The 27,018-nt window shown below is 45.2% G+C and overlaps 1 protein-coding gene across 1 annotated transcript in view; it reads right to left on the bottom strand.

Annotated features, from left to right (window-relative positions):
- ME3 (malic enzyme 3) overlaps positions 1 to 27,018 on the bottom strand; it is a 128,478-nt gene that overhangs the window by 32,642 nt on the left and 68,818 nt on the right. The window contains exons 5-7 of the mRNA XM_054973609.1: positions 21,730 to 21,805; positions 11,071 to 11,232; positions 2,430 to 2,533 (exon numbers count right to left, since the gene is read on the bottom strand). Coding sequence (XP_054829584.1) covers positions 2,430 to 2,533; positions 11,071 to 11,232; positions 21,730 to 21,805 — 342 coding nt within the window. The remainder of the gene's footprint in view (positions 1 to 2,429; positions 2,534 to 11,070; positions 11,233 to 21,729; positions 21,806 to 27,018) is intronic.

Genomic DNA, 27,018 nt, shown 5'->3' with positions numbered 1-27,018 from the left:
CAAATATATTTCAATTCCCCTCCAAATTTCCATCTCCCTGCCCTCAACTAAGCTTCAAAAAATTCAACTTTTATTCATAGCTTCATAATTTCTGAAAACTTTCCATCTCTGGACTCGATGTCACCACATTATTTCAATCCCACCCAGTGGCAGCCAATAGTGAGAAGCAGGGCAGGGTAAGGACAAGAGTGCACAGTTCAGGAATTTAAAATTTACAGGGAGGAAGGGAGGAGCTGGATGAAGGGCTGTCATTTAGGGCAGCAAACTTGTGTTCAGTGTTGTGCCTTTTCCTCAGCACGTGGCCTGATGCATATTCTCTGGCAATGTGACTTATAGGATCCCAGATAACACGACTGAGAGAGATTTTGCTTGAGGTCAGGGGGAGCTCTCGCCCCTCAGAGCAGACACGACTGGGCAAGATGACGTTCTAGTGGCCACCTAAGCCTGTTCCTATTGCCTGAGCTTTCAAATGCGACGTGTCACAAAGGCAATACAAAATGGAAGTTCAAGACCTCAAAATGTGTGCCATTTTATACAGTCTGGTTTGGAAGAACAGCCTGTATCACTGTTGTTAGTTAAATAATGCATTTTGCTTTGGAAAAATCCATTTCCTAGTAAGTCTCGAAAAAAATGACCCGCCTGGGGGCATTATCATTAAGTGTCTAATTACACAGCTGCTGACTGTAGAAAAACCATAACAATTGGTTAATGTCACTAATGCCCTGGAATATTAGCGCAATGACTCTTTGTTTGGTTCCCTTTCCTTAGGCCCAACACAGTCCATTTTTCTCTGAATTGGCAGGAGGTTTCCCAGTGGAATGGCTCATTTGAAGGTAAAAGCCAGAACAGCAATTCTACTAGTTACTTTTTTCGTAAGAGAGATTTGCAAAATCAAAAGGTTTTGTGAAATCGGTAGGGAAAAGGATCACCAATTTTGCTGGATCTTGGATCTCAGAGCGGAACTACAAGTGACAAAAGGCACAGGTTGGACACTTGTCAGCTTCCCTCAAGTTTTGATGGGAAATGTCGGCATCCTGGTCTTGCAGCTTCGGTCTCTGACTGCTGTCCGATGGACTTTTCAACTGTCACTTGTCCAACATTCCGCCAAGCTGCCTACATTTCCCGCCAAAACTTGAGGGAAGCAGACAAGTGTCCAACCTGTGTCATTCGCCACTTGTAGTTCCGCTCTCAGTCACCTTGATATAACTTTACACCCCTGTCACTGACCTATTTTGGGATCTATCAACTTGTATTTAATTATCATGTTTATCTATAGACATGGAAGGAAATTCATCTTCCTGCTTGTTGAGATCTGCCAAGGAGGAACCTTCTAGGTTCCATGTTGGGTGGAAGAAAGATTGCCATCCTCTAGGAGCAGGGACTTTGCAACAGCTGCTCTGACATTATGGAACTTATCCTCTTGGGATGCTCGCCTGCCTCTTTCACTTATCCCCTCCTGAATCCACTCAAGACCGAGCTCTTTCCCTGAGACTTCACAACATTAGGCTAGGTAAGTCGGACTTTTATGCCACTGATTTTTGTGCCACAAATTGGTTTGCTGCCCCGAGTGTGCTGATTTTTATAGCACATTAACAGTGCTCTTATGCTTACGGGGTTGGATCCAAACAAAGCTTGTTTTTCCCCTGGCAGAAGGCACTACCACTGGCAGAATAAGGGGGAATTTTCACTGCAGGCCTCTTTACTATGGCCAGCACAGTTCCTGGGAGAATCCAGACTCCCAGTGATAGCACTGTGGGGTGGGGGGGCGGGCTGAGGTGGCATACCTGCATCCAGGCTGGGCTGCTTCATTCTGTAAATGGAACTTCACATGACTGGACATTCCTTCCTGTACAAGATTTCCCAGGACACAATACAGAGCATCTTATACAGCACTTCCGGGGCTTCACATACATGTTTGTAATTCTTACAACAACTCAGTAAGGTAGGCCAGTATTGTTACCACTGTATTGCACAAGGGAGCCTAAGGACACCAAGGTAACCCAGAGAGCCATAATGAATCAAAATCCAGTATCTGCAGAAACTTAAATCAAGTGTAGATTTCTCAGTGTGTGAATTTTTTTGTCTATGGGGGAGAATTCTGTCACATAAGTTGCCGTGCAGAGTCTTCAGATATGCATATGGAGAAAAGATGCCTCTCTCTCTTGGGGGGGAGGGGGGCTGTGATGATATCAGGACACTGTAAGAAACGCTACTCTCCTATCAGATTTCCATGAATGTAAATCATCTTGACTTGGTGTCTTTAAGGACAAAGGGTCACTCTCAGACCACCCACAGGGTGCCCATTAAAATAATTTTCTCTGCTGGAATCTCAGATGAAAGCTAAATGTTTACTTGTCTCATTTTCAGCTGTTTTGCATTCAAGGAGGTTAAGGGGGAGGAAAAACAGCCCTGGACAAAATTCCACTCACTTGTTTGAGACGGCTTGCATGAACTCATCAATCAGGTCGTCGTACTGTTTCCCACGAACTCTCTTGTGCTTCAGACCAATGTACAAGGGATCGTTCAGAAGGGCCTAAAACAGAGCGAGAGAAGATGAGAGGGTTGGCTCCTGCACTTTGCCAGATCAGCGCATCATTAATGACCTGCAACCTATGCTGGACAATGATACCACTCTCTCACAGGCGTTGGGAGGCAAACTTTTTCGTGCTCACAGATAGCCCCCCAACCTTAAACAACTCCTCACTCACTACAATGCACGTCCCAACATGGACATGAACTTTGGGACCAGGGGCTGCAATATACCAAGGTGACAACTCTGCCCCAACAACACAATCACTGGTCTTAACAGCACCAGCTATACCATCTTAGACTTAATCACTTGTTCATCATCCAACGTTAGATACTCCATCAAGCATCAGCAATGCCCTTCAATTCTCTACATTGGGCAAACCGGTCAGTCCCTTTGCAAAAGAATAAATGAACATAAATCTGATTCAAAATCCAGTGGGAAAACATTTCAATCTGTCAGGATGTTCCATTGCTGACCTAAGAGTCGCAGTTTTTGAGCAGAGGAACTTCAAGGGAACATGACAACGGGAGATTGCCGAAATTGAGTTTATTTGCAAATTTGGAACAATGGATCTCCCAAGGCTGAATTGGGACACAAGTTCTTTCTCGTGCTACAGATAATAATTTTCTGCACTTTACAGCCCTGCTCTATCAAGCTAATTATAACATGTATTATAGCTAGCTTCCTGACACTCTAATTTACAATACCCTTCCCACTCTCTGCCTGGGAATTCCTTCCTGGGGATTCCTTCCTTTTCCCATTCCTTGTATCTGATGAAGGGAGCTTTGACTCTTGAAAACTGATACCCTGGAAATCTAGTTGGTCTTTAAGGTGTTCCTGGACCCGAATCTTGTTCATCTACTACAGACCAACATGGCTACTCACCTGGAACTTGCACTCCTCAAGTTTCCACTGTTTCTGAGCGTCATTCCAGTTTCCAGATGTACTTGCTAGAAGACATAACCCTCCTTCGCTCCTCCTTCCTCAGGTGCCTTGAAACACAGCATGGCAAACTGCACTTGCGCATATTTGCCTATTGGACAAATATGGCATGTTGTGCTGTATTTCAAGACACCTGGGGAGCCAGAAAGGAAGGAGTGTTACCGGCCCTGTAACCTGAGCAGGAGGGATGGGGCTCAGCTAAAAGTTATGTGTGACCCAAGTTGGGTTGAGGATCTCCCTGACCTGACTCACAGAATGCATAATCTGGGAACTGTCATTCCCAAGGGCTGCTAGTTAGAGTCTCTCTACAGAATACTTTTGACACGTGTCCTTCATGTGTCAGGAGACGCAATGTTAGCCGGGAAGGGTAGTTTTAAATGACAGAGCCAGCAGAGATTGCTCTGGTGGGGACAGATTCTCTCACAGCCCTCCGCTGCCTCTGGCGTCTCCCCTTCCGAAGCCTTTGTCCTGCCGAGGCTCGGTTAATTCGAAGTTTTAAGCAGAGAGAGTGGCAGGGCAAAGGCTCCGGAAGGGAAGACGCCAGCGGCGGTGGAGGGCTGTGAGAGAATCCGTCCCCTCCGGTGTAATCTCCACCGGCTCTGTCATTTACAAGTACTCTTCTCGGCTAACATTGCGTCTCCCGACACTTGACGAACATGCGCCCAGGTGTCTCGTCTGGAGAGACTCTTAATTTCTGCTCATAAGTGCAGTGTTGGTAGACGAGGGCCTTCAACCTTCCCTCCCGTACCGTTTTCCAGAGCTGAAATGACCCTGGTGGGCTTTGTTTGCCCTGCTCTGGGGTTCCTCATTGCTTGGGAAAATGGGACAAGACCTTTGCACTGTATTCATAAACAGAAATTGAGCCTGCAGCATTTGAGAACGATAGTTCCTGGACGTTGCATGTGTTTGAGTTGGGAGGGAGACCCCCGAATCACGTATAATATTTTGTTGATGGCGAGATGGTGGTGGCAGAAGTGGCCCCCACATCACCTCACCTCATTATAAGACTGCTGCTGCTACTGAAAGCATTTCTTCATAATGCCCAGAGCTGCTCTCCAAAACCAAAATCAATGGTTAAAGAAGCATCAGCGAGATGTCAGCTTTGGAGTGCTGTAATTTGATGGTGCGGGTGGGGGGAAGGAACATCTTAGATGATTTTGTTTAACAAGCTGTCACTTTTAGACCTCGTTCTGCAGACCCCATCTATGCACCTCTGTCCTCAGCTGGTTGAAAAATTATTTTCCATCCCAGCCGCCGTGATGATTCCAGTCGGGAACAGCAGTCCTTTCCGATGACTCACAGGAAAGTATGTTTCCAAAAGTGCCAGTCTAGCCTGGCGGGAAATTGGCTGCTGGCTCCCTGGGATGGAAATTTAAACAGGTGTGTTGACTGTAATGAGCAAGCGGGAAAAGATTCTGTTCTCACCCTGGAGGGAAGCGGTGGCTGCATCACCGGGATCGAAAACAAGAGGCACAGGGACATCCCAGCGATTGACCTATTGTCCTGCGACACTTCCGAAGCTGCACAGTCGCTGTGTACACACACACACACTGCCTCACCTCTCACTGTTTCTTTTTCAAAACTGCAGGGATACAGCTGTGTTCCTTCACTAGGAAGGGAATTCCTTAGATTATGACTCAAGCTTCTCTCTATTGTGCCACGGCGATGTTTTTGCAGAGGTAAAAAACGTTTTATAGCGACATTTCTGGCACCGGCAAAGGAAGGAGCTTACAGTCTCCTGCCTCCCTGGTTGAAAAGGAGGGCAGACAATCTTCCTAAAGAGCAGCTAGCTAGCTGTCTCTCTGGTCCCTGGGTCTGCATCTTGTCCCTGTGTCTGCCTCTACGGCTGCATCTGGTCCCTGTGTCTGCCTCTACGGCTGGGTCAATGCTCAGTGCTGTTAAGATTAAGACTGGACATTGCAAAGAACTTTATAATTATTACAGAAAGCCAAACTTAAATGCACATTCTAATGGTGGTAGAAAAGAGCAAGAGTCCAGAAGCACCTATAAGACTAATAACATTTGTTCTAGGGTATGAGCTTTCGTAAGTCACAGATTACCTGAAGAACTGAGCTGTGACTCACAAAAGCTGATACCCTACCACAAATTTCGTTAGTCTTATAGGAGCTACTGGAGCCCTACAGCGACAGACAGACCAACACGGCTACCTACCTTGAGTCTAATGGTGGTGATACACTGATCTAATTTAGAAATGAGGGGCATTTATTGATTTATGATTATTTTCTACTCTTCCTGGGGAAATTCAGAGTTCTTACATGGGGGCCCCCTGATCTCTTAACTCGGTACAAGTTAGGTCTTAGACCTGTATAGTGTTAGCACATAAAAAGAACTGTGCTGGATCAGTCCAATAGTCCATCTAAGTCCAGCATCCTGCTTCCTACAATGTCCGCTCACATGTCCCCAGACAGTCTCCAAGCAGATACACTGCCTCTCAATGAGAAGGCTCCATTTAGCTAACAATCACTGATGGATCTCTCCTCCATGAAATGGCCAAATCTCTTTTTAAAGGCATCTAAGCTGTTGGCCATCGCCACATCCTGTGTCAGTGAGTCCCACAGGCTGTGTACGTTCTTTTGCTTATCCTCATTCTACAGCTTATTATAGAAAAACAAAGCCGGGAGGGGTCCCAAGGGTCATCTAGTCCAACCCCCTGTAAAATGCAGGAAAGTCACAGCCACCTCCCCCTGATAATTATGCACTCTCACCCACATGGACAAACTCAGGGCCAAGCTACAAGTGATGAATGACACTTGAATGGCAAGTGAACAGACTCACATGTTCACTTGCACTCCACTTGATCATGCAAGTGAACAGGGAGGAATACATGTGAGTCTGTTCACTTGCCATTCAAGTGTCATTCGTCACTTGTAGCTTGGCTCTCAGTCTTCCACACAGATTGTCTGACTGAACTAGACTTTCCTTCTGTTGCCATTTAGGCTGTGTTAATCCACAAAACAGTAGTAGTAGTGGTAACAACAACAACAGCAACAACAACTGTGGCTATATGCTGCTGAATAAGGTCAGTGTTATTATTATCTACACAATACAGTTGAGGAGCTGGGGCTAGAGGAGTGGCTTACTCAAGGCCACTTGCTGAGCTCATGGCAGTAGTGCAATTCGAACCAGCAGAGTGCTGATTCACAGCCCAACCACTTAACCACTATGCTACAGCAGCTCTTACTAGTCATTGGGTGCTTCCAAGTTTCAGTATTTTGGGAAAAAGAGAAAAAGTTCTCTTTCTCTCCGCTTTCTCCACACCACACATCGTTTTATGAACCTTTATAATATCCCTCCGTAGTCATCTCTCACCACCCCTAACTCAAATCTTTATGGATAGGCTTCAACAGGGTTACAGCCTCAAGTATTCTCAGACCTTTCACTGGATCAAGTCTTTAAACCAGGCTTGTGATTAGCCACTTGCGTGGCAAGTAAATAGTGTTTTAACAGTCCTGTAAATAGTCGCCTATGGTGAGTGGAAATAAGTGCCCAGTTAGGGAAGTTTTATAACAGTTGGCTCTTTTCAGGTTGCAGTTGACCTCTTAGCTGTATATGGATGAGCGATATGATAATTTTTTAATGGGCTGGTAATGTTTGAGGACTAGACTGTCTCAAATATTTCATTTTATGGTTATTTTTAATCCAGACCATAAGCATGAACAGAAAAAAAATCCAAAAGGACCTCCATTATTTTCTAAGAATCAAAATCTAAATAACAGAAGACTTCCCTTCCAAATTCTTCAGTGAAATGTGCCCGTGCCCAATTGATTAAAGAAAGTTGCTTCATTATGTATGATGCCAGACTTGGCTTTATGTTAAAAAGTTTTACTTATGACTCCTGATAAAACTCTTAACTTCACAAGGAATGCTGGCACCCACTTTTTAAGAATCCTTCCTCTTTCTAAGGAGTTGGGTTTTCCAATTACTCGACACGGACAAACCGTGCAGCTATTCTATGAGTTATTAGCAGGGCACTTTGCCGATCAAATGGATTACATCCATCTCGATTTGGATGCCAAGATTTCTGCAAGTCAATTTCAGCATGGCATCGAAACATACTTTTCTGGCAGCTGCTTGAATGATTATCAGTTGTCACAGACACCAGATGCGCTCATATGAACCTGCTCCACAGCTAAGCTTTTCTTCAGATGTTCTGCTCAATACACCTGCAGCATTTAAAGTAAGTGGCAATCAGGGACCGGGTCTTCTTGACCATGGCACCTTTTCTTCACACCAGGTACAAAAACTGATGAGCTTTAGGCACCAAGCAAAACCATTTTTACTCTCCCATGTTATCTGTAGATAGCTCATGGAAGCGTGCAAATCTGATTTTAGCACTTTTCTGTTCCATCGCGTTGTGGCTGTGACAGCTGTGCTGTGTATTGGATATTGTATTTTTATGCTGTTGGGGAGCTAATTTGTACTGGTTATTTGTACATGGACAAATTTTCAGCTATTCTGCGACTTATCTGCAAGGCAGAGAATAGAGTGGCTTTATTTCTGATGAGAGCCAAGCTACAAGTGACGCCTGACACAGGTTGGACACGTGTCAGCTTCCCTCAAGTTTTGATGGGAAATGTAAGCATCCTGGTTTTACAGCTTGGCTCTCCATTACAGCTGCAAGACCAGGACGCCTACATTTCCCATCAAAACTTGAGGGAAGCTGACAAGTGTCCAACCTGTGCCAGGCGTCACTTGTAGCTTGGCTCTTAGTCTCTTTATGAGTTTTTAATACTGAAAACCCAGAATATTTTTCCACAGAACGTATTTTTCAGGGGCAAGGTTTGCCAATTTCAGTAATTCTACCTGGCTTGATTCCCCAGGGGTGACCCAAAGAGGCAGACATTTTCCTCCCCTCCTCCATTTTATCTTTACAACAACAATGCTACGAAGAAGATCAGGCTGAGAAAGAGTGACCGGCCCAAAGTCACCCACTGAGCTTTCATAACATACTTGGGATTTGAACCCCCAGAACCTAGTCTAACACTCCAGTGATATCCACACAGTGTCGCTGGAGCCACATGAGCACTGATCCCCAATGTGACACCTGACCCATGTTCCAGGAAACTGGGAGAGGTCCTTGCCTGGTGAGGAATATGGTTGGCAGAAGAACATAAGAGAAGCCATGTTGGATCAGGCCAATGGCCTATCCAGTCCAACACTCTGTGTCACACAGTGGCCAAAAAACCATATGTCCTCAGGAGGTCTGCCAGTGGGGAAGGGACACTAGAAGCCCTCCCGCTGATTGCCCCCTCCCCCAACACCAAGAATACAGAGCATCACTGCCATAGACAGAGAGTTCCATCTATACCTTGTGGCAGGTGGTTCCCTCTTTGAAACAGCCACTGCCAGAGGAATGGGTAAGTTGCAAGCCTCCCTGAAGTGCAGGGCTCATGCCAGAGATGTAAGAAAACGTGGCCGGAATGTGGCTCTTATGTACATGCTGTACATAATTAAGGAAGTATGTCCATTGATAACTGAATATTTAACATGTTTTGGCTAGCATTTTCCAAAAGTTACAAGCTCTAAAGAATCACCAACATACCTGAAAGCAATCAGCTTTACCTTTGCGGCAAAACCAACAACATCCCACAGCTACTTTACATACAATCTTCTAAGGTGCATGAAATTGCTCTTTGTGCTAGTTGAGAAAATGCCCTATAAGCTGCTCCATCTAAAAAAAAAATCTTTTACTGGTGTCATCCTGTATTAAGTTGTCAGCAGAAAAAAAAAGCATTTTTTTTTAAAAAAAAGAAAGCGTTCTGTTGACTAAACTTGGCAAACAGCTACAAGATATTTACTGACCAAAGAGAATAAAGAAAAATCTTTGCAGATGTCCCTTCTGGCATGGTCTAAAACTGCTGGATCGTATCTCTTCTGAGTCATAAGGCAGAAAAGTGCCAACAGATGCAATCCTCTAGTATGATTATCACAAGCATTTAAGTGTGTGATCTGACAAAACATTGAAATTAATTAGGCTCAAGCCACCCGCTGGGGATTCTCCATTTGCCGAAATATAATCTCCTCCAAACAGGCACGGGAATGTGTCGGTTTCCTTGTGATTATCACAGGAAAAGTAAAATCTGTATCTTCCCAGCCAGGATCTTTTAAACTCGACTTATCGTGCTGAAAGATGGAATGACCCCTCGTCTCTCGCTGGCAGTAGCACAACTGCGGTTTCCAACGGGAGGAGGTCCAGCACTTATCTGCTCTCACAATACCTGCTGAAATACTCCAGACACCAAAGCGGTTTGTACGAGCTGACAGAGTTCCCAGCCGCATGACAATGGTCACTTGTGTCTTTGAGAGAAACGGGGGGGGGGGGCAGATTCAGACAACCATTCATACTTCTCAGGTATCTCTGATTGTCACACACATCCCTGGTTCCAACCTAATTTTAAAAACTGTCCCTGGCTGGAGACAACCTGTTTTGAAGACAGTCGGTTCAACAGAGGTAAAACCAACAGTGTAAACATTCCCCCTCCCCATTGCTGTTCAGACCTTATTCCGGTTTCTGCAGGGCATTAACAGCCTACAAAATAGTTTCAGGTGGGGCGTCATGGTTGGTCTGTAGTAAAAGAGCAAGATTTGGGTCTTAGAGATGAAGCTCTACAGTGCTACTAGCCCCAAATCTTGCTAGCCTACAAAATGTGAGGACTCTCTAAATGAGGGTATTTTGGTCTAGAGAGTGCATAGTGATTCCTAAATGATAATGGGGGGGGGTACAACACAGTGTTTTTGAAAGCAGAGCTTCAGTAAATGCAAAACACTCCATCTCCCCTGGAAAACTCACGACACTGAAGATTAAATTGGGTGAGATCTGTGATTGGATCCTCCGGAATTTTAAAAATCAAAATTTGTGGGGCCCCTGATTCAGACTGGAGATATGCAGGAATATGAAAGGGGGTTGTGGTTGATCCTTCCGGCACAGTTTTGTCTGCTGAAACCGTCTTTCTGTGCTGCTATTAGCAATAAATGGGAAAAAAGACGGGCCAAGAATAGGTGCATAGCCATTTCCACATGCTCTTAAAGGGACAGCCCACTCAATGAACGCTGGTGGTGGAATCCACACAGCTCCGTTTGCAAAATGGCCGTGGGCCGTTTGGGTTCCATTTCTTTGGCGCCTTTTCTGGGAACACACTTTCCGCATTCCCCAAAAAGTGTGCCGAAAAAACAAGCCATACAGAAAGCAAATGGCTCACAGCCGTTTTGCAAATGAAGCCACACAGATTCCTGGGGACAAGACGCCAGGATTCCCTAAGTGGGCCGTCCCTTTAAGAGTGTGTGGAAACAGCCCTTGGCTTGTTTCCCCTTCCAGGGCTAACAGTAGCAAGAAGAGGGCACCTGGAACTATTTATTCTACGGGCATCTTTGCTGTGACAGGGTTTGATGTCGTTAGTGTGCGTTTGTTTTGCGGGGGCAGCAAATTAAACGTGTGCAAGTCAAGCTTCACAATTTTACAGTCCCAAGATCCAGAAATATGAATATTTGTACACAGTAAATAACACCCATTCCTTAGTTACATGTATACTTCAAGGCCCTAGATAAAACAGAGAGAAAATCAACAGGTTGTCTCTCACCTCGTTGTCTGTGCCAACGTCTAGCAGGACAGGAAGGCACTGCTGGGGGTGAACGCCACCACAAGCAGTGTAGAGAGCAAGTTTTCCTACTGGGATCCCCATGCCGTAACTCCCGAGGTCCCCCAAACCTAGAATTCTCTCTCCATCTGTCACCACAACTGCCTGCAAACAAACAGAGGAGTTGGTTACGGGGAGAGGCATTGCACGCAGCTCAGTAAAATCAGCATAAAGACAGATGTAAGATTTGTAGATAAGGTTTCTGGAGGGAAAAAGGTCCTGTCTCTTTAAGAGTGGCTTAATACGATGTTATTTAACAGAAAGCTTGTGCGGCCCATTCGCACACATTAGACCTCTATTAAAGGAATCACATTTCTTTTTCCTCCAGGAGAGTTGCCAACTCTCTTTGGAGATCAGAGAAACCTGTTCAGAAACCACATCATTGCATCGAATACAAACGTGAACTTTTCCTCTCCACAGTCTAGTCCTGAAAGACTGATTCTGTAAATTTTTAGCAAAAGCAAGCTGTGGTTGGCGCTGGTTGGCTGACATCCATACAGTCACTAAGACAACTCCCCCACCCAAGCCCCCACCAGACTTTTGTCCGTCTCCTTTAGAGGGATCTTTTTTCCTTTTCTCATGGGCACCATATTACTACAATGTAGCTCAGTAGAGACGAAAAAAGCCCTTTATAAGTCCAAAAGAAAATGCAAACAATATGGAGCTTAGCTCTGCTCCCTCCCTGTGGTAACTATGGGGGAGCATTCACGTGGATGTTCAACCCAGAGTTACCTCACAGTCTCCCCTTTACCTCAAAGCAAATGAGGTCTATGTTTTCCCTGGCATAAAGGGGAAAATAATGGGAGCCCAACAAAATGAGGCGTGACATTGTCTGGATGCGCCCTTTTACCGTGGGGACTTTCTGCTCCCCATGTGGGCAAAAATGCCATGGGAAAACAGCCACTGGCCTCCACTTGAATGGGTAAATCTGTACAGTGGTGCCAGCCACAATTATCCTTTAGGATTCCACTAGATTTAAAGAAAAAAATTTAGTATTATTATTCTAATATTTTTAAAGGTTTGTGTACTCTGTAATTTGATCATCCTTGTAGCACGCAGCTTTGTATTTGCTTTTCTTGTCCCCTTCCTTTGTTCCTCTCTTTTTTTTCTGTATCCCCTTTTCTGTTTTAATAAAAATACACCCCCCCCTCACATCTTAGTTTTTTTTTTTTAACTTTTATTCCACCCTCCCCACATTTCCAGCAGGCTCAGGGTGGATTACAAATACATAAAGGTTAAAATATATAAAACAGTCATTATAGATTTAATTAATAACTAAATTTATAATTAATAATTAAATTAGTAATTAATTAAAATTAATTATAAATTTATAATAATATTGTTAAAAATTATATTATAAATTAACAATACTAAAAACACCCAAATTTACACAGTTAAAATACAAGTATAAATATAAACATCAACATAGCAGCGCAGAAGTCCACTGATCAGATTTAAATCAACTTCAGAGCATCTTTGCAGTAAAAGAGTTTTTAAAACCGGAGCATTGGTGCTGGGGAGGGCCTAATCCATCATCAACCGGCCAGGGGGGCTCCGCCTAGCACCGCCCATATGCCTGGCGGAACAGCTCCATCTTGCAGGCCCGGCAAAAAGACAACAAATCTTGGCGGGCCTTGGTCTCTTCAGACAGAGCGTTCCACCAGGCTGGGGCCAGGACCGAAAAGGCCCTGGCCCTGGTTTATGCCAGGTGGGCCTCCCTGGGGCCAGGGACCTTTAACAGATGTTTCTCACTAGAACGGAGGGTCCTCTGGGGTTCATATGGGGAGAGGCGGTCCTGCAGATACGCCGATCACCCCCAGGCTCCTGACTCTCGGGGCTGGTGTAAGCACCGCCCCATCGCGTGCAGGAAGCCAGGGTCCCAAATCCACGTTTCCGTGACTCAAGTACAGGATCTCTGTCTTCGCAGGGTTTAGCTTCAGCCAGCTTTGTCTCAACCATCCAGCCACGGCTTCAAAAGCATGCTCCAGGACATCTGGGACAGATCCAGGCCGGCTGTCTATCATCAGATATGGCTGGGTGTCATCTGCATATTGGTGGCACCCAAGCCTGAAACTCCACACCAACTGGGCAAGGGGGCGCATATAGCTGTTAAACAGCAAAGGGGAGAGTATCACCCCCTGCGGCACACCACATACTAGTGGCTGACGGGACGATAACTTGTCTCCTAGCGCCACCCTCTGTCCCCGACCGTGAAGAAAGGAGAAAAGCCACTGTAGTGCTGTCCCCTGAATTCCCATGTCGGCAAGGCGGTGGGGTCAAAAGATCGACTGTATTGAATGCCGCTGAAAGATCTAATACAATCAGCAGCACCAATCCACCTTGATCCAGGTGTCTGAGGAGATCGTCTGTGAGGGCGACCGGCAGTGTCTCCACCCCATGTCCCGGGCGAAACCCAGACTGGAAAGGATCTAGGGCCCCCTAGTTCTGAGGTAGTCCCCCCCCCAATAATCTCAATGTCTGCACACATATGGTATTGCAAACAAAACAAAACAAAAAGCCAGGAGGGACAAAAACTGGTGACTGACCAAGCATTCGATTTGATTTATCATGTATGAAATTTTAGCCTTCTTCCAAGAAGATCTGGATGAGGGGTTTGAAATGATGAAAGAAAAGGAGTGTCTTGTAGGGCCAAGCAACGAAGAAGCTGGAGATGAAGACACAATAACTTTTCTGCAGAGCTGAAGGCGTATTCAAAGGGGGATCATGGTGTGTACACTTTGCCCACTTTCTTCTCCAGTAAACAGTTTTGGTAGATTTAATTTAGAAACCCCTGCAAAACCTGTTTGGCCACCAGCAGCTATTTATTTATTTATTTATTAATTTATTTAAAACATTATATGCTGCATTTACTTCCAAACTGGGTCCCTAAGGTAGCAAATATCATGGCATTAAAACGGTAATGGGATTGAAGACCGTGTATACCACTGGGGGTTATGCATCTCTCAAAACAAATTTCCACCCTTTTAAAAATTATTGCTTGGCTGCAGCCCAAGAAAAGACGAATAAATAAGGAAATAGGTGGGTAGGAAGTCAGCAAGACAGGGAGGGACACACTTCCTTGTCAGACTCTGAAATGCAGGAAGGACACAGTGGATGCACTTAAGGGCTGGAAAGGAAAGAGAACTAATTGTGACTTCAAGGAAGTGGCTTTATTGGTTGAAGCTGGCAGTTTTGGAAATGAGTGACTCCTGTTTTTGTAACATACAGGAAGAATAAAACACGGATTCAAAATAGCTTTAGACTTCACATATATTTTAAGAAATTTAGTTCCCCTTATCTTTCAGGCAGCGCGACAAGCTTTAGGATTGCAATTTAATACCTTGTACAACACACGACAAAACCTCATTTAAAAAAAAGAAAACTGTTCCTGTGAAGTCCCCTTTCTTCATTGAAGTGGAGTACTTGGTGGATTTAAACCAGGATGGTTTCACACAGTTAAATTCTAGGTCTATGGTTAGGGTTCAATCCACCAGGCAACCCCAATGAAATGAATGGAAACTGTTTTAAGGACATGGTGAGCTCCTACAGTTGAGTGGAACGGCCTTAAGCGAATGGAAGCAATTTGGGTGGTGGCCACATTTCGCAGAGAATGTTCGAATTGGGCCGCAAACAGGAAGGACAGACAGTAGCCCTGTTCTCACGTTACAGTGAACGCATGCAACATCCTGCATGTGTGTGTGTGTAACATCTGTAAGAAAGAATCACAGTGTGTTGACTTTGCAAATGGAACTGGGGAAAAGGTGCCATTTCAATTACCCATTTAGATGTGTGGAATGTAACAGGAGAATTACTCAACGCACAAAGAAAAATCAAATGTACATGCTACTCAGATTGTACGTGAATTCACTATAATACGGCAACAGGGCTAGAGACCAAGCTGGAGCTAAAGGGTAGTAAAGAATGTGAACATCGGCATCTGTTTTAAAAACCAAGGCTGACACCCACCAAAAATACAACAGAGGGTTTTCTGAGCACATGCCAAGCACATTTCCTGCTAAGTATCCACCGCCCTCTCCCATATACAGCCTGGATTTTCAGAACACAGTGTCCACCAAACTAATGTATATCTCGCTTTTCTCACCGATGGGAATCTAAAGTGGATTACATTGTTCTCCTTCCCTCCGTTTTATCCTCACAACAACAACCCTGTGAGGGAGGTTAGGCTGAGAGCCCAAAATTACCCAGGAAGCTTCCACTGAAGGGTAAGAATCTGGACCTAATCCAATGATCTAGCTACTAAACCACGCTGGTTATCGCTTCATGATGGGAATCAATGGAGCTCCACACACTACCATCACACCGCCTTCAGCTCGCTGACCCAGCACGGAAGCTGCATAAAACACATCATTTAAAGGGTTTGTGTCTTTAGAAGCAGCACATTGAGAGAAACACACGTGGCAAAACGCTGGTCAGAAATTCTAGGGGATGTTACATTCTTAACTAAAACAGCTAGATTATTCCAATGACAGTAACTCAAAACCACTACTGGTAATTAATAAAATTATTTATTAATTTTACTTTATTTATAACTCCTCTCTCTCCTTGATGGGGTATCGAAGTGGCTCCCATCACTCCCCTCTCCTCCATTTTACTCTCAGAGACGTTCTATGAGGTAGGTTAGGCTGAGAGGTGTGACTGACCCAAGGTCACCCCGCGAGCTTCCATGGCGGAGTGGGGATTCAAATGAGGGGACTATCCTCCAACCCCTGCCTCCTGCCTCCACTTACCTGCTGGCAAGAGGAAGCCTGGGGGGCGGGGCGGGGGAGGAGAGCATGCACATGGAGAGCATGCAAGCTCCCCTGTTGTGCCAGAAAATGAGGTCACTTCCTGGCATGATAGGGAAGCTATGGGTCAAGATGGGGGGCAATTCACTAAAAACCACCCCATTTGTGAGGAGGGCAGGTTATAAATTGAACATATAAATAAAATAAATATAAAAATAAATTAATGAATTGCACACTGGAGTGACCTACAGCTCCTTTTTGGGGGGCATGATGGGGGCAGTGTGTGTGAGACGTTAAGTACCCTGCCGCACCCCCATCCCACCACCCCTCCCGCCTCAGTTTTGTTGGAAGAAACCATATCTGGTATACAAAGAGAAAGAGAAGATGACTCTACAAGGAGCAGCAAGGGCAAGTCCGATAAGAGAACAGCCCCTCTCTTTCTAATGAGGGCCAAGCTACGAAGTGACGAATGATACTTGAACGGCAAGTGAACAGACTCACATGCATTCCTCCCTGTTCACTTGCGCTCCACTCGATCGCATCGTTTACTGGCTGTTCAAGTGTCACTCGTCACGTGTAGCTTGGTCCTTAGCGTCATTTCCTTGTCTTGTCTCCAGACTGGTACTCTCAGGGCAATATCCTGCTTCTTCTCGGAATCTCTCGCTCTTAGTCAACTAGATAGCTAGACGTCTATCTCTATGCGCTTCACTATCCAGTATGTTAGTTCCTAAATAAACTTCCTTTCTTCTTTAATCATTTTGCAGGATTACTGTTGTGTAGATACTCTGCCAACGGGTCTGGCCTCTGAGGGACCTGACAATCCTAATTCGAACCTGAGAGCCAAGCTACAAGTGACGCCTGACACAGGTTGGACACTTGTCAGCTTCCCTCAAGTTTTGGCATCCTGGTCTTGCAGCTGTAATGGAAAGCCAATCTGTAAAACCAGGACGCCTACATTTCCCATTAAAACTTGAGGGAAGCTGACAAGTGTCCAACCTGTGTAAGACGTCACTTGTGGCTTGGCTCTTAGTCTCCCAGCTTCTAGCCTGGCACTCTAGTGTCAACTCTGCTCACACAGGCAAAGAGGGCAGTTAATTCCAAAATGACTTAAAAGTGGAGAAGCAGGAAGTGCCCAGGGGTTAGGTGTGAGCCTGTGCTAGGAAATGGACCTTGGCAGGTGCCCTGCAAACCACCCCCCACCCCCAGTTCTGGGACTTAATCTGGCACGTACACAAGTCCTTCTTAAAAAAGGATCTACATTCACCCATTGATCCTCCTGAGGGAACTGAAAAAGGGGATACGAGGAGATTGTAGACCAGTGTACATAACAGCCCTGAATCCTCATTAACCTGGCAGGGAGGAGGACAGAAGTGACTGGGCTGGCCCTGCTTCTCTGTGATCACTTGGTCATCTGCAGAGATGACCATGCAGAAGAAGTGGCCGTGCCAACTTTCCCTCCCTGCAACCAGTGACGTTCCCAGACCAGCACTGTGGATCACAGGGAGGGAGAGTTCATGCAGCCCCTTTCTCTGCATGGGTACCCCTGCAGGAGACCAGAAGACATATGAAGACAGGGCAAGCTTCTCACTCCCACTCTGTGCACACTGTCACACTGTTGTGTGCACCGGGCTAGTGTGTGTACACATCCAGGGGAAAAAAATCACAGAAAAAGATGACAAAATATTGCAGCAGAATTGAGGAACGGGGGGAGGAGAACAAGGGTACAGACCGACCAGGACGAAGGAGCTTTGTCATGCTGGAAAAGATAAATTGTACATGAGACTGCAATCCCAGATGGGGCTGTAGGAACTGAAGGGTTAAATTCCCTCTCCCCTTCCTGCATGGCCGTGGTCTGAATCATGGCTGGCTGTCCACACAATTCACCTTTCACCAATGGATAGAGCTCTGTGGTCTTTCTCACGTCTGCGTGTGCCCTGAGAAAGATCCGTTGACTTGGCAGCGGAATAACAGACATCATATGGAATCTTTTCACCATCCAGTACAAAAGGAATTTATTTTAAAAATATTCTTAACATATTTCAGATGATTAAAGGGGAAATCGTAAGAGGATTGAAACTCACGCCATATGGCTTTGGATGGAGATAAATAGGCGTTGCTGTTCACAGTAAAACAACGAGCGCCCCAAAGGAATCAGTTATTTTCTTCTCCTCCAGGTCTCATCAATGTTTTTTTTTCTTCAACTAAGATGAATTTTCCATAATTTATCTATGGATACCTCTTTGCGTGATGGGCGGGAGTAGAGGAAAGATATTGTCGACACAGAAAAAGAGGGTTTGTGTATATTTGTGGTTGCAGTTGCTGGCTAGCTCTGGTGTGCATCTGTTTCCCATTGTTCTTGTTATACACCCAGCAAATCCAACACTGTTTTTGTCCATCGGAACTTTCCTGATTACAACGAATCAGGTCAGGGGATAGTCTCTTGGTCCACTCGAAGCTAAAAGCCAAACTGCATGATGAGCTTAAACAGCCAACTGTGACCCAGATATTTCCAGTCAGTGTGTAGCAGAGAAACTTCAAGTTAAGGGGGACTGGTACATGTTCCCTTCCTTATAAATACATCCATCCAATCTGCTTTTGGAACCTTTTCTCCTTTTTCGGAGGGGGGGTCACTTGCACATCCCATCCCTGTCTGGAGCCACAACTTCCAAATCTTCCCTAGATCCCAGAGCCCTCTGACATCAGACGCGCAGGAAGGCTCCCTCTTCTATGAAACCAGGGGATCATGATCAAATGGAGAGGAGAATGATGGGAGCTGCTTCGGACTCCCATTGGAGAGAAAGGTGAGGTACAAATAAAGTAAATAAAACCTAGGCTATGTATGATCAGGTCCATCTCCAGATGAGACAGCCCGTTCCCATGGAAACACAGATATACACAATAATAATAATAGTAACAACAACAACATTTGATTTATATACCGTCCTTCAGGACAACTTAATGCCCACTCAGAGCAGTTTACAAAGTGTGTTATTATAATCCTCACAACCATCACCCTGTGAGGTGGGTGAGAGGGGCTGAGAGAGCTCTGGAAAAGCTGTGATTGACCCAAGGCTTCAAGCGGAGGAGTGGGGAATCAAACCCGGTTCTCCAGATTAGAGTCCTGCCGCTCTTGACCACTACAAACTGGCTCTAATCAAGGACTCATTCAATTCTTCTTGGGGATCCCTCACACCCAGGCCATGATGAATGATCAAAGTGTGTAGGGCCATAACTTGGCCTTCCAGGGCCCTGAGATCGATCTCTCACGACGCCAACCAGGATAACCCCACCTCCCACCCCAAGACTGTCAATTTCACGCATATAAGGGGCAATCCCGTCTCCAGCAAATCACGTAGAGGTTTCCACTCGAACCTTCTTCCACCATTAAGGTGACCTGCTGACATCCACTCCAACGGTCTTAAAACTTCCTGCATGTGCAAATTCTAGCCCTTTCCGGACTGTTTAAATAAGCAGCTCCTATATCTATTTTGATATCGTAATTCACATCACTGTAAGGAAACTTTAACACCATTTCCTAATCAGCAATTGACAGTACTTGGATCAAGCTGAGCTTTTGTGTGGGTGGAAGGATTTCCGTCCACCGAACGTGAATTTCTTGCCTCTCCTTTCCTGTTGCTGCCGTAAGTGCTACCCTTGAAGACTTTGGGTGCTGCAGCTAGGCTGCTGATTGGGGCCAGTTACTGGGAACATGTGACCCCGATACTACAGCAACTACACTGGCTTCTTATCTGCTCCCAAGCCCAGTTCAAGGTGATGGGTTTTTTCCTTTAAAGCCCTACACGGCTTGGGACTGGGGCATCTGAAGGACCATCTTCTCCCATATGTTCCTGCCTGGGAGTTAAGATCACAGGAGGGGCCTCCTGACTGTACCATCCACCAAAGAAGATCATACACGAAAGGGGGCCTTTTCGGTGGCAGCCCCACGATTATGGAACGGGGAGGTGCACCTGTCCCCCTTACTCTCAATCTTTAGGAGGCAGCTGCAGATGGTTTTATTTAGAACATCTGATTCGTTTTTCAACTTACTGGTAGTTTTAAATTAAGGCGTTAAATTAAGATTTGTTCTTATGTATTTGTATGTTTGTTGCTAAGCTGCCTTGAGCGCCATAAGGTAAAAAAGTGGCTAATAAATGTTTTAAATAAGTTAATATATAAATTGATTTCCCTAGGGGATTCCTCTGGAACAGCATTTAGAGGGTCATTCACAGGAAGGGAATCACGCTCAGCAAGGAGAAATCCTTTTGTCCACAGACGCATTGTGCTGGATCCAAGCCTCTGAATTTGAATACTGAAATGTGTGTGGAGGGAAGCAGGGGGAGACAGTCCATTCCAGCAGCTAAGCCAGTATGTCCAACAATTTTGCAATTTTACTAGCAACTCTTCTCGTTTAACCTCTCTGCCCCAGTGACCACTGTGAGACCTATTCTCAACCCAGAATTTGATCTTCCTACTTGCCTTCTGGCCCGGGAGTTCCGATTTCCGATTTCTAACCTGGTATGCCTTTGTACACTTTTGAACCAGACTGTGGTCCCCCATGGCAGTCCTGGGCCAGATGGTTACAGTAAATGAATCAGGAATCTTAGCAAGCCCGGGACTGCAGAAAACAAAGGACCTCACACTCTGATGTTAAATGTTGATGCAACCAAAGCAAATTCAATTGGACACAGACAATTCTAGCCATGGAGCCGATGGTTTAGGCTCCCACATGGTTACACTTAGCTTGATTTTGCTGAGATGCCTAAACATTTTTCATTGTTGTCCAAACTGAGCAATTTGCAAAACTTAAGAAGAGCCACTTCTTGCAGTTAAACAATAACGGTTCAACAGACAGATGCTGGTACTTCACGCGGGTAAAATCTGGCTGCTATAGCAGACAACATACAGGTAGCATCGTAAGCATGTTTAAATTTTTTAATATGGAAGGAACGGAGAGCAATTCATCATGTTATGGCACATTTCTGTAATCCGGTGTGTGGAAGCTGCCTCCGATTGTAAAGCAACACAGGAAAGGCAATTTGCATATGCTCTAGAGCTCTCTCTTTTTATAGTAAGTAGGCTAGCAGAAAGAAAGAGAGCAGTGTAAATATAACATGGAGGGGCAAGCTTCCATACAGTTAGGCCTGACCTTTAACCGTTGAGAACCGGGCCTGTTTTTAGCTGTATAGTCATATTCTGAACTCTCCTTGGTCTCATTGAAGTGTGACAAACCCGACTATTACCTAACATAAACTGAGGATGGGTGGGTCCAAAGAAACATGGGATGGGGGGAACAATTTGAAAATCCCACCTTCCCCTCAAGGATTCTCTATACTCTTGAGGAATGTTTCCATGGGAACGGGCTGTCTCATTTGGAGATGCACCTGATCATACATAGCCCAGATTTCTCCTCTTCCTTATTGTTTCCATTTAGCTGACTCATAACTGCTCTCAACATTCCAACTTGCTCATGAGGCATATTTAGTTTTCATCAGCCCAGTTTTTGTGCTTTTCTCCCCTTGTGGGTTAATTTGCCAAGTCATATTTTTATACATACTTAGGAAATCTTCTGAATACGCAGAACCTCCAGTGGCCTAGTTTTGTGGTGTGTGGTGTCCACATAAGGGCCAGACACTCATGAGATACAGTGATGTGATATTCTGGCACTGAGCTTTGGCACAAAAACTATGTTTTGAGGCAAAGCGCTAGTGAGCCACACCTCAAATCATGTTTCTATTCCTTGTGGCTTTGTGAACATGCCACACATATGAAACCTGTTCAGCACCTGGAAGTTTGGATGGAACGACTTCCCTCCTGGTTTCTTCGTGTCCCATTAGCAATGAATCAAAAGAGCCATTACCTTTATGTTCTCTTCAGGCCATGAGTTCAGCATGGTTGCAACATGTCCTTTGTCATGAACGGTAATGAACAGTCCGCTAGGGGAGAAAACACAATCACAATTTAATCTTGGAACGACCAGAATCCACCAAAGAAACATTTGTCAAGCATCACAATCTGTAGTTACGATGCTGTTTGTGGGGCAAAAATGGAGAAATGAGTGATTGCGAAATATACATTTAGAGATTCAATGGTGTAATTGTTAAAACTGATACTGCAGCTTGTATCAGGGGGCAGTAAACAGTCTTTAGATAGCAGAAATCCAAACGAAAGCATAAATTCAAATACTGAAATGAAACAAAACACAGCATCCAAACAAAAGCATAAATCCAAATACTGAACCAAAACAAAGCAGTCTGGGATTTATTTATTTACTTAATTTATACCCAATTTTTCTTCCTAATGGGGACACAAAGTGGCTTACCTTGTTTCCCTGCCCTCATTTTTATCCTCACAACAACCCTGTGAGGTAGGTTAGGCCAAGAGGGTGCGACTGGCTAAGAACATCCAGCAATCTCCTGTGGCAGAATGAGGATTTGAACCTGGCTCTCCCAGACCAGAGTCCGGGGCTTGTTGATTAGAAATACCCAACAGTCTGATGCCAAATGGTTGGAAACCGGGAAAGGCAGAAGAAAATGGCTGCCTGTACTCTAATGGCCTTGGTTTATAACTTTACACTGTTGTTTTATCATCTTTAGAACACTACATGGCTTGATCCCATGATATCTGCAGGTACATATGGACCTCACCATATGAATCTCCTATTTAAAGACATGGCATTGGCTATGTTATGGCTTTTTTCATTCTGGGATGTAAAAATTTGTGAGGCTCAGCAGAGATCTCTGTCAGTGGCACCATAAGGTAAACCGAGCAAGTTGCAATTAACTTATAACGACTCTATCATTGGATTTTCCTGGCAAGAGATGGTCTGTCATTGTACGGCAACGTTTGGACTAGTTACTGTGCTTAATTAAAGTAATGTTATCATACCTATATACTTTTCAGTTTCATTCACTAGACATCAAGAAAAAACGGCAAGTATTACATTTTATTAAAAGACAAATAAATAAACATCAGTCCTAAAGCTCCACAGGGAATTGCTGGCATCAGTTATACTGGCTCTTGATGAAGTGACCTGTTCATACACTCTGGCTTTTAAGCTAGAGGTGTGGTGAAGGAAATGAGGGTTTGTTTTGCAAAGGGGAAACAGATTTGTGTGCATTTGTGGCTCGGAGGTTTTGGCTAAGTCTGGTGCGCATCTGCAGAATATCAACAGTCCAACTTAAGACAGCCTAAAAGGAACACCACTCCTGCATGTAATAAGTTTGCTGATTAGGTGCGGCGTCCCAAGAATGGCCAGACCTGGCACCTCAGCTGAAAAATCTAAGTGCTCCCCCCTGCCTTGCAGTGCACATCTGGCCTTCCTCATAATCAGTGCTTTTTTTCTGGAGAAAGAGGTGATGGAACTCAGAGCCAAGCTACAAGTGACGCCTGACACAGGTTGGACACTTGTCAGCTTCCCTTAAGTTTTGATGAGAAATGTAGGCATCCTGGTCTTGCAGCTGTAATGGAGAGCCAAGCTGTAAAACCAGGACGCCTACATTTCCCATCAAAACTTGAGGTAAGCTGACAAGTGTCCAAACTGTGTCAGGCGTCACTTGTAGCTTGGCTCTCAGTGGGTTGCCCTCAGAGAAAATGGTCACATGGCTGGTGGCCCTGCCCCCTGATCTCCAGACAGAGGGGAGCTTAGATTGCCCTCCGCGCCATGGCAACTCCCCTCCTCTCTGTCTAAAGATCAGGGGGCAGGGCCACTAGCCATGTGACCATTTTCAAGCGGTTCCGGAACTCCGTTCCACTGCATTCTAGCTGAAAAAAAGCCCCGCTCATACCTTTAGGTGGTGCACACAAATCTGTTACGTTCTTGCTGTGATAGATGGCATTATTTGTCTATCGGCACGATGCTTCAAAAAAAGTTTTATAATCTCAGATTATTACATTTTTGCAAAACAAAACGTTTTAGGGCCCATATGTGAGGTGACTTTGGAAATATATGCATAAAGGGAAGTATGATAATTATAATAGCTGATGGAGTGCCAAAGGAAATATAATGTGGGAAGTCTATAATTATGATCTCTTTAAAAAAAAGGCAAAGCACTTATGGGGAAAGGCAAAGAACTGCATCAGGGATGCAGTGTGGAGGGTGAGAATATTCTTTATTGTGCCATTCATGTGGGGTGTAAAAATCTAGGTGCCAAGGAGACCATAGCGTCATGCATTGCCCTTCCGTGGGAGTGCAGCAGCCAGGATTAAGGCCGCACGCAGCCCATGCTCAATTACCTGAACGTGCTTGGGTAAACCTGACCAGCCGCAAGGGGAAACACTCTTAGATGAGTATATTCATGGACATAATTAATTTATTAATGGAATGGCAGTATATAATTTAGAAGCATGGTAAAGCACTGTCCGCAGTTCTCCTCTTCATCTTGGCTCCTCTTGCTTTTTATGAAAAGTTCCAAGACATCTCTCTTCCACGGACTGTAGCCTTGAGTTTCAGCACTGAAGCATAGAGCAATTAGCTGTAACATAAACATGTTTTTCACTTTGCTAAAGGGATTGGAAACCACAAACAGTCCAATTCCCTTCATAAGGCTGAGATTACTATCAGATGCCAAAGCTTCAGTAGGCCTATTTGTCACTCCAGCACTCAGGGCCTGATCTAGGGTTGCCGGCGCCAAGGGCAACCCAAGTCTCACGTCTCGCGTGCGCACTTCTGGCGCTGCGTGATGACGTCACCGTGATGTCATCACACAGGGCGGAGTGTGCCGCCTGCGCGGCAAGCCAGGTGCCCTGGTGTGCCACAGAGTTGGTAGAGGCAGTGTGGGGGGCTGGGAAGCTGGCTGCCCCCTGTCATGCGGGGCAGACGAATGGTGCAGGAGGCCTCCCAGCCCCCTGCGCTGCCTTTTGCCTGCCCCGCAGGACGGGGGGCATGCAGCAAGCTGGCCGCCCCCTGTCCTGCGGGGCAGGTGAATGGCAGCGCAGGGAGGGGGGTGTTGGGAGGTCGCCTGTGCTGCCGTCCGCATGCTCCTGGCGGCTGGCAGCTGCACCCAGCGCCCCCTCCTTGGTGGCAACAGGAGAAGACGACCCCCCTGCCCCCCCTCGATCCAGCCCTGCCAGCACTTAAATAAAATGGCTCCTAGAAAATATCACTGGCTCCTCAATTCTGCAAAAAAAATGTTGCATCTTTGATCATACAGACACTTTAATGGCATGTATCCTACCGATCCACTAAACAAAACTGGAAGCCATTCTTCAGCTTAGGCCAGTTAAGTTCAAGAAAAGTTCCTTAGGCTGGAGAAAGGCTCTTATAAGGTTACTAACTCTGGGTTGGGTAATTCTTGGAGATTTAGGGTAGATTCTTGAGAAGGCATGGTTTGGAGAGGGGAAGGATATCCGCAGGGTTCATTGCCATACAGTACACCCCCACAAAGCAGCCATTTTCTCCAGGAGAACTGACATATGTAGTCTGGAAATCAACTGTAATTTCAGGAGATTTCCAGGCACTACCTGGAGGTTGGCAAACCTACTTTTTAAGCTGATCCCCCTAAAGATAAAGATCTGGGAACAAAGATCAAGATAATCCAAACTATGTTATTCCCCATTACTATGTGTGGATGTGAAAGCTGGACAGTGAAGAAAGCGGATAGGAAGAAAATTGATTCATTTGAAATGTTCTGGAGGAGAATTTTGTGGATACCATGGAGGGCCAAAAAGACAAATAAGTGGGTACTAGATCAAATCAAGCCGGAATTCTCCCTAGTAGCTAAAATGACAAGACTAAGGCTATTGTACTTTGGTCACATCATGAGAAGACAAGATTCTCTGGAAAAGTCAGTAATGCTCGGAAAAGTGGAAGGCGGTAGGAAAAGAGGAAGACCTAAAACGAGATGGCTTGACTTGACTCAATAAAAGAAGCCACATCCTCTAGTTTGCAGGATCCGAGCAAGTCTGTTAATGATAGGATGTTTTGGAGGTCTTTCCTTCATTGGGGTTGCCATAGATCGGAGGCGACTTGATGGCACATAACACACACACACACACACACACACACACACACTTAAAGTAGGGGGAGGAACCATGGCTCAGTGGTAGAAGCTCTACTTGTGATGCAGAAGGTCCCATGTTCAATCCCCAGTGTCTCCAGGTAAAGGAATAAGGTAGTAGGTGATGTGAAAGACCTTGGTCAAAGATACTGGAGAGTTGCTGCCAATGTGAGTAGACAATATTGAGCATAAGGCAGCTTCATGTGTAGGATACCATCCAATATGCCAACATTGCCCCTTTTTCTACTTAGATTCGCAGATTCCTCCGTGCAGCATGGAACATGGCTCTTGATTTAAATGCACTTCTAACTCTGCAATATAATATATAAGCTTACGATAAGGGCTTTGCACTCCATTTAAATACAGAAATGAAATACGAAAATGGCACGGAATTAAATTTGGGGGAGGCGGGAGTCTCCCGAGAGCTTTTTCAAGAAGCCACTCCCATCATTAATTTTCTTTGCAGTTCAGCCTGTGCCATAAATCACAGCGACAACCCATTAGGCTCTGAAATGTGCAAACCAAACATTCAAACTGTTCCATTCTTTAGGGAAAACTTTAAGCCAACAAGCTCACAGCCTGTGAAAGAGTCTATGGAGCAGAGTTCTGTTTGAGCCTGTACTTAATTTCACCAAACAGAGCATATTTAACCATTGGATGGCTTGAAAGAACTCCAGTGTGACTCATCTTTTGCTTTTTATAGGACAGTTTGTTACACGTACGTGCAGAGGCCCAGGTAAACACTGCAGATCTCTAAAAAGAAAGAGGCAGGGCATTGTTTTCGTGTGAGTGTTGCTCATCAAAAGAAAGGAAGGTAAAACAAGGGAGTGTTTCAGATCGGCACAGCTTCTAGGGCAAAAATCCTAATGTTGCAGGGTTAAATTCCCTTTGCGATAATTCATAAGCAGAACGGAGGAGGGAAACAAGGGACTGATCGCCTTCCTTTGCCATGTAAACATTCTGAAGCTGTCATCACATGTTTGAAAACAGGCCTTAGTACAGGAGCCAGAAGATGCATCACTTTCCAAGGCATGATTATGAAAATTTGCTGAAAACCGTCTCTCCCACATGTTTAAACTTCAGGGATCTTCAGAAGGTTAAAACAGTCCAAGCGTAATGAGATGTTAAGAGAGGCAAGGAGCTGCCACTGT

The sequence above is a fragment of the Eublepharis macularius genome, chromosome 3, assembly GCF_028583425.1.
Source record: "Eublepharis macularius isolate TG4126 chromosome 3, MPM_Emac_v1.0, whole genome shotgun sequence".
Lineage (NCBI taxonomy): Eukaryota > Metazoa > Chordata > Lepidosauria > Squamata > Eublepharidae > Eublepharis > Eublepharis macularius.
Note: the sequence above shows the minus strand (reverse complement) of the source record. Positions and strands in the feature narration are given on the sequence as shown.